At 36.9% G+C, this 8617-nt stretch overlaps 1 protein-coding gene across 2 annotated transcripts in view; it reads left to right on the top strand.

Annotated features, from left to right (window-relative positions):
• Positions 1 to 7109, top strand: part of LOC106463632 (stromal cell-derived factor 2-like protein 1) — a 17620-nt gene extending 10511 nt beyond the window's left edge. For both annotated transcript variants that reach the window (XM_013923681.2, XM_022391171.1), the window contains exons 4-6: positions 692 to 831; positions 4470 to 4551; positions 6677 to 7109. In XM_013923681.2, the coding sequence (XP_013779135.1) occupies positions 692 to 831; positions 4470 to 4551; positions 6677 to 6845 (391 nt within the window). In that variant the 3' untranslated portion in view covers positions 6846 to 7109. The remainder of the gene's footprint in view (positions 1 to 691; positions 832 to 4469; positions 4552 to 6676) is intronic.
• The last annotated feature ends 1508 nt before the right edge of the window (positions 7110 to 8617 follow it).

An 8617-nucleotide genomic window follows, 5' to 3' on the forward strand; every position in this document is an offset into this window, starting at 1 on the left:
TAGTATATCTCATCGTGTTGATTTCATCAAGGTTACACATTCAATTTTATCACTAACTTGTTACTTTGTCATATAGTATATCTCATCGTGTTGATTTCATCAAGGTTACACATTCAATTTTATCACTAACTGGTTACTTTGTCATACAGTATATGTCATCGTGTTGATTTCATCAAGGTTACATATTCAATTTCATTGCTAACTTGTTACTTTGTCATATAGTATATCTCATCGTGTTGATTTCATCAAGGTTACACATTCAATTTTATCACTAACTGGTTACTTTGTCACACAGCATATGTCATAGAGATGTTTCAACAAAGATAAATGTTCAGTTCATGCTATCTATACTAGAAGTGATGTTCTCATCTTGTGAGTAGAGAACCTTCTTTATTTAGTTCATGGTTTCTGTAACAGAAGTGGTATTCTTATCTTGTGATCAAAAAGAACTTAGCTCAAGCTACCTTTAATAGATGTGGTGTTTTCTTCATGTGAACAGAATAGAAATATTGAGACATTTATTTACATAAGAAAAGGCAAGAATCATACATTTTAAGGTTTCTTAATTCTGTACAAAAGATGATTTATTTTATGAAAAGTTAATAGTTTTTACAAACTTTATGCACAAGTAATATTGTAAATAACAAAACCTAGAAATTATAGTTTTGAAGTGTGGCTTTATTTTTTATAGTCAGCCAGTAACGTGTGGATCAGTGATTCGACTTGAACACATAGCAACCAACAAGAATCTCCACAGTCATCATTTTCCATCACCTTTGTCAAATAACCTAGAAGTTAGTGCTTTTGGAGATGATGGTAAAGGAGATACTGGTAAGATGTTCTTTTCTGTAGTTTCTTTCTGTCATCATTTCTTATCTTCCCTGAGACTAGTTTTTAACAAAAAAAACATCTAACAATAAAGTTGAAGAGGAATTGAAGTTTTAGAGTCAAAAGTCAAAAACTTGTGTGAGCATTGTGAAGCAAAATTATATAATACTGTGAGTATATGTGAGGTGAAATTTTGATGTTTAAGAGGTGTTTTCATGTACATTGATTTATTCTTCTTACATGTTCTCTAATGCCTGAAATTAATTTCCTATCAGTTGGAGATACCTTTGAGGTCATAATGTCACTCTTCATAACCATTGTGTTTACATTGATCTGTTTTGCTTTCTCTGTACACATTTTAATATTTACTGATATAATTTCACACTGTTGATTTGAATCTTTTAGTCAAAGGCATATCTAGAGAAATCACAATGGTAACATGTATACGGGTACTAACATTTTAGCATTGACAGTGAACTATAAGGTAAGCCCACATAAAATGATAGCCTTAATATGCTGATTGTGAATGCAGAAAGAATATTGACACCTTTAACAATTCCCCTGGAGGTGGATTCCTATACATGGTGAGGGGACCTCCCAGGGAAGGTTCCTTATTTTAAGTTTACGTCCTCAGAAATCTGAACATCCACCCATGTGTTTGCCATGCGTGGAATCCCACAAAGGGGAGAAGAGGATTCTGGTGGTTGAGGGGTGTCATTGCTGGGTCAGTTTATGTCAGTAGCACTTTAACACACAACTTTGGCCTTGAATTCCTGGAGAGTCACTCAGCTGGTCCTGTTGGGCTAGGGTCAACTAAGTACCAGTGTTGGATGTTTTCAACAAATGTTTGTGGACATTGTGTCTAATGCTGGTATTTGGGTATTGTGCCCATGAAATGCTGGTGTAGATGCCTTGTCTATGTAGGGGATTGTAGTGCATCCCCTCATAGGACACCATGGTTGATGGGGTCAGTGAGCACTGAATAACTTTCTTTTCTTATGGATCCCCAAATCCACAAAAAATAACACATTAAAAACACGGTTAATTGATAAGCAACCACACATATGGAGGACTCTGTTCCACAGTCACCACGAAATTTGTTTCCTGTACCTCAGTTTCTCGTTATTCATTCTGTAACTGAGATATCATTAGGGCAAATGTCTCCCTTCTTGATTCAAAAGAGATTAGAAGGGCTTGCTGGTTCTCCAAAGTCAGTCAAGAATTTGCATTCTGGGCACATCTTGGTAGAAACATTTACACCACACTATAGGGAACTCCTCCTGAGGTCAAAGGCCATTGGGGACATCCCTATTGAGGCTGCTCCCCATGTTACTTTGAATTTTTCACAAGAAGTTATCATTGGGAGGGATTTGAAGACCATCCCCAAGTCAAAGCTCCTTGCTGGTTTCTCCAGCTAAGGAGTTTCAGCTGTGTGATGCATCTCCACTCGAAAAGATGGAATACTGCAGCCTCTCAGTGTTCTGATTTTGTTGTTTACATTGCCACGTCTGCCTGCCACTATTATGGCAGGTATTCTGAACTGTAAGGTGTAGCCTTATATTCCTAACACTATCAAGTGCTTCCAGTGTCGGGGGTTTGGCCATTCTAAGGCATCTTGTCATGGTTCTTTGACTTGTGCTTGTTGTGGTAGCAAAGACCATGATGCTTACAAGTGTAAACTAGATCCTCACTGTGTCGATTGTGGTGGTTCCCACCCCTCATAATTTTCATTCTTGCCTTAAGTGGGTGGAAGAAAAAGAGGTACAGCATTTAATGACTGTAAAAAACATCTCTTATCCTTAGGCTCAGAGGTTGTTGTCCCCAGTTCCATCACGGAAATATTCTGCTGCACTACATTCCACTGCTGCAATGGAAGTGCAAAAAGACCTTTCTGTACCTCCATCAGATTCTTTCTCACGCCATGTCAAGAGTCTTTTGCCCTCTGTGGATGCACAAGTTCATAAGTCTATGTCTACTCCTGTCTCTGTCCCCACCATTGCTTCCAATGACTGCTTGGGTCCATCTTCTTCGGCATCGAGGTGCACAAACATTATTTGGTCATACCATCAGTCATTGAAGTTTCCTTCTTCTGACAAATATCTGCCAAATTAACCCAGGGCAGGTTCCATGGAGGTTGACATACCTCTTTCTACTAAAGAAAAATGTTCTAGTCACAAGTAGAAGGGTTTTCCAGCCAGTTCTTCTCCACCTAAATAAAAATGGCCATTTTGATACAATGGAATTGTCAAGGTTTCCATTCTAGTTTGAATGACACTAAAGTCTTGACTGATTCCTATCATCCCATATGTGTCTCCTTTATGCTATCGTAGAACAATTGCCATCTCCCTTTTTCATCTTGGGAGACTTTATTGGACAAAGTCCACTTTTGGGTGTTGCTGATATTTATGGGAGGGGTCATTCTGTATAGCATATGCTCCCAGATCACAACCTTTCTCTCTTCAATACTGGTTCTTTTATTATTTTCATGCACCTACTCAGTCTTTTACTGCTATTGATCTATCTATCTGTTCTTCTTTGCTTTTTTCTTGGAAGGTTGACAGTGACCCACAGAGCAGTGATCATTTTTCCATCGTTTTTAGGAAGGTTGGCCATGGTTGTTGCCACCCATCCCGAATGCCATGGTGGAAGTTGAAGCAGGTTGACTGGCTCTCCTTCACTACTCTCTCAGAACTTGATCGTGCAGTCATTAGTCTTTTATCTATTTACGACTGGGCAGAAGAAGTAACTGATTGTATAATTCAAGCAGCTGTTCGTTCTATCCCCAAAACCTCGACACTTTTCCCACAGTATCCTCATCTATGGTGGTTTCTTTCCCACCAGCAGACTCAGAAAGTTCAGAAACAGACCTGGGATACCTTTCGCAAGCATCCCACTCTTTCCAACCACGTTGCTTTCCAGCAGGCTCATGCCCAGCATGGATTAAGTTCATCACCAGCATCTCTTCTACTACCAGTTCCAAAATCATCTGGGACAAGACTCAGAAGATCAATGAGAAGTATGCTTCCTATCACCTATCCATCTTGCTGTCAAATGGCCATGAAGTTGCTGATGTGCATAGTATTGCCAATACTCTCAGAGAGAGCTTTGCTTATCTTTTCATCACTTCTGTCTTATCTCCTGCCTTCTTGGCCATCAAGTCACAGGCTGAGTGATCGCCCCTTTCCTTTCAGGCTGATTGTCTCTATGATTATAATCCCCCTTTTATACTGGTGGAACTTAAGCTTGCTCTTCATTGGTTACACCTGATGACATTCACTATGAGATGCTGTGCCATCTCTCTCCTACCTCTCTTGCTCTCTATTCTTTTGGTTGTTTTTAAACAGATCTGGCAGGAAAATGTTTTTCCAGATGCTTGGCACAGGGTTATTGTTCTTCCTTTCTCAAAGCCAACTTTTGACAATTATTGACATAACCTCCACTATGCCCAGATTTTCCTGAATAAAACTTAGAATTTAAATTGTATCTCTGAATGAAAATTAGGACCAGTAGTTTTTCAACATTAATTATTTTCTTTATAAACACCTATATTAATATTTGTTACAAGATATATATACATATCAATATAGTTTATTGCAGTTTCTCAAACAAGGTAACTATTAAAAGGGTTTATTGTATTTCAGGAGATTATTGGATGGTGGTGTGTAGTTCAGATTACTGGGAAAGAGATGGGAAAATCCGGTTAAAACATGTAGATACTGATGGGTAAGTATTTATGTTACAATAAATGCACAATAATCAGAAATAGTGACATATCTTGTTCCAGGATGATTGTGAGGATAAGTAATGTAACAAGATATATACTAATCAGACATAGTAATGTACCCCAATCCAGGATGGTACTGATGGATCAGTAATGTAACAACAAATACACAAATCAGACATAGTAATATACCCCATTGTAGGATGGACTGATGGGTAAGTAATGTAACAAGATATATACTAATCAGATATCATATAATAATGTACCCCATTCCAGGGTGGATTGATGGGTAAGTAATGTAACAAGATATATACTAATCAGATATAGTAATGTACCCCATTGTAGGATGGACTGATGGGTAAGTAATGTAACAAGATATATACTAATCAGATATAGTAATGTACCCCATTCCAGGATGGTACTGATGGATCAGTAATGTAACAACAAATACACAAATCAGACATAGTAATGTACCCCATTGTAGGATGGACTGATGGGTAAGTAATGTAACAAGATATATACTAATCAGATATAGTAATGTACCCCATTGTAGGATGGACTGATGGGTAAGTAATGTAACAAGATATATACTAATCAGATATAGTAATGTACTCAATTCCAGGATGGTATTGATGGGTTAGTAATGTAACAACAAATACACTGTAATTAGGCATAGTAATATACCCCATTCCAGGGTGGATTGATGGGTAAGTAATGTAACAAGATATATTCTAATCAGACATAGTAATGTACCCCATTCTGTTAAATTCAGTTGAAATTTGGGGTCATAGTCCTCAAAATCATGAAGCTGTTTTCTCTTTAATTGAACTTAAGATTAGCTATTTTTTGAAGGTTACTATGGATTATGTTCATTTGTCCTTTACTTATTATAAGAAAGATATTTCTGTAATTAAAGGGTTAAAGATTGTCAATTATAAATGGAAGTTGGAAGATTTTAGAGTATTTTTTGCATGAGATGGAACTGTGGATAAGAAATACATTATATATCACCTTTCCAAGCTAACTTAAGTTAATAATGCTTGGAGACGGTTTGAATGGGTAATGAAGAAAAACTTTGAAGTTTAACATAACAGCAAATGTACAATGTTTCGACAAAGTTTTGTCATCATCAGGTACTTAAGTTAATTATCTGTCATAAAATCATAGCTTAGTTGTATAAAATAAAGAAACTCTTTAATGAATTCATTGCTTTTTATTTTATTAGTCTTAAGTTTCTGCAATACTGTTCTAGGTGGTTGTTTAAAAAAAAAGCTACTCTTTATGTTATGTCTTTTTATTTTTGTAAAATATGTTAAAGTTTATTTTGAACAAATTTGACAAAACTTCCTGAGTGCATTGATAACCACAGTGAGAGATACAGAACCTTGATAAGGAATGAGTGGTACTTGTAACAAAAGTTAAGTGTGTGTGGATACAGAACCTTAGTAAGGAGTGAGTGGTACTTGTAACACAATTTAAGTGTGTGGATACAGAACCTTAGTAAGGAGTGAGTGGTACTTGTAACACAATTTAAGTGTGTGGATACAGAACCTTAGTAAGGAGTGGGTGGTACTTATAACACAATTTAAGTGTGTGTGGATACAGAACCTTAGTAAGGAATGGGTGGTACTTGTAACACAATTTAAGTGTGTGTGGATACAGAACCTTAGTAAGGAGTGAGTGGTACTTGTAACACAATTTAAGTGTGTGTGGATACAGAACCTTAGTAAGGAGTGGGTGGTACTTGTAACACAATTTAAGTGTGTGTGGATACAGAACCTTAGTAAGGAGTGGGTGGTACTTGTAACACAATTTAAGTGTGTATGTGGATACAGAACCTTAGTAATGAGTGAGTGGTACTTGTAACACAAGTTAAGTGTTCAGATACAGAACCTTAATAAGGAGTGGATGGTGCTTTTAATACATGCAAAGTGTGTATTTCTGGCTAACAGTGTAATTTAAGTAACCTAAGATACCTTAGTTTTATATTATATTAAACAGATTTAGGTGAGAAGGTAAAAGCCCACTGAATCCCTCCACTAACCTACTTAATAGAATATTAATCTGTTGAGCTTTAACATTTATGATAATTTTGTTTATAGATTAAAACTTTTGTTTATTTTCAAGCTGGTTAACTGTGTCAGGACACAGCTATGGTCGTCCAATCCACGGACAATTGGAAGTTTGTACTAAACCTAATTCAGACAGTTCATCTTATTGGCGAACAGTAGAAGGTGTTTACATCAAAGCTGAAGATCCACCGGTTAAACTTATCCATCAACACACTGAACTTTAGACTCAAGATTGTGATTCTACCAATGGAAGACTTGTTTGTGTTTTGTGCACCTTATGTTATTGTCTGTCTGTCTGAAGGCATAAAAAATGTGTATGTATACAAAACCTCATTATGAATTTCAGTCAGATGTACTTCAATAAACTGCTTTTAATACCTTCTGATATCACATTTTGTGCAGTGTTAAGATTAAACAGTAAATATTTTATCTCGTGATGTGTATTGAATGAAAGACAAGACATTTTAAATAAAGTTGTAGATCTATAACTTTTTTGTGAAACTTGCTACTGCCTGATACATATGTGAGCATAAAGATTTGTGCAATACATACAACATCAAACTGTGTACTGAATAATTTTAAATAAATAAAATGAAGTATTAAAAACTTTCATAATATTTCTAATTGAACATGGCATTGTGTAAGTGTTTTCCATATTTGACTACTGATGTAGACTTTATATTTACTCAGACTTCAGGTATCTTCACAAAATGTTCACTTTTCCAAGTACTCCTTTCTTCAATACTTCAGTTACTTTAGAAAAAACAAAAATCTTCTTTCACTAACAAGATGACCATTTTCTAACAAGAACAAGCATGAAGTTAAAACTTTACCTTTCAAAAATATAGTTCTTTGCACAACAAATATCAATTTGGAAAATATCTACTGTTAATTCTACTGAATTACAAATGTCAGAAACTACACAGCGTGGTCACAAGTAAATAGACACCACCTTGTCAGAAAAAATGCAATTTTTCAGTCATATTCACATGAATTGATATATTTATAATTTAATTAATATCTAGTAGATCTTCCTTTCGCTTTGTGGAGTTCGTTGATCCTTTGGGGCATCGTGAGAATCATCTCGTCAATTTTAGATTGTGAGATTTTCGCCCACCCTTGCTTCAAAACTTGAAGTAGATCACTCTTCGAAGTTGGTTGCTTCTTGACTTGCCGGTCGAGTATGGCCCAGAGGTTTTCGATGGGGTTTATGTCAGGAGATTGGCTCAGCCAGGGCAACTTCTGGATACCGTTTTCTTCCTGCCACTTTTGGGTTTTCTAGCAGTGTGACATGGTGCTCCATCTTCCTGGAACAATGTTGTGTTCTTGTCCACGAAACCCAAGGAATAAAGTGGCAAGAGTCCTTCCTCCAACATTTTGACATATTTCGCAAAATTTATGTTGCCAACGCAATACACTAAGCTCTATCTCCCACCAACCCAAACAGCTCCCCAAACCATCACGCTGAAACCACCATGCTTCACAGTTGGCTGCAATCTGTTGAGCCAAAACTCTTGGTGAGGCATTCTCCAGACCCATATCCTTCCACTGTCCAAAAATTGAGCGAATCTTGATTCGTCTGAGAACAATACGGTCTTCCAAAAGTCCAGAGGCTTGGTCATCATATCACTTGCCCACTTCTTTTGTCTGACTATGTTGGCAGGTCTTAATAAGGGCTTCCGTCTAGCTGCTCTGCAATGATAACCCAAGATGTGGAGAATCCGTTGAACAGATTTCAGGCTCATCCCACCAACTTTGACCACTTCTGCAGTCGTTAATCTGGGATCCATTTCGATGCTCCTCTTGACAGGCCTTTTTGTCCTCTCCAATGGACCTGGACGCTGCTCAGTTGTTTCCTTGCTGTGTTTCCTGAATTGCACGATGATTCTGTTGACTGTTGAAAGCGAATTCCCAAATTCTGTGAAATTTGCTGCTGACTTATTCCACCATCTGCTTGACCAACTATCCTTCTTCTAACAAAATCTGACAGTTTGAG

This window comes from Limulus polyphemus, unplaced genomic scaffold, assembly GCF_000517525.1.
Source record: "Limulus polyphemus unplaced genomic scaffold, Limulus_polyphemus-2.1.2 Scaffold1449, whole genome shotgun sequence".
Classification (NCBI taxonomy): Eukaryota; Metazoa; Arthropoda; class Merostomata; order Xiphosura; family Limulidae; genus Limulus; species Limulus polyphemus.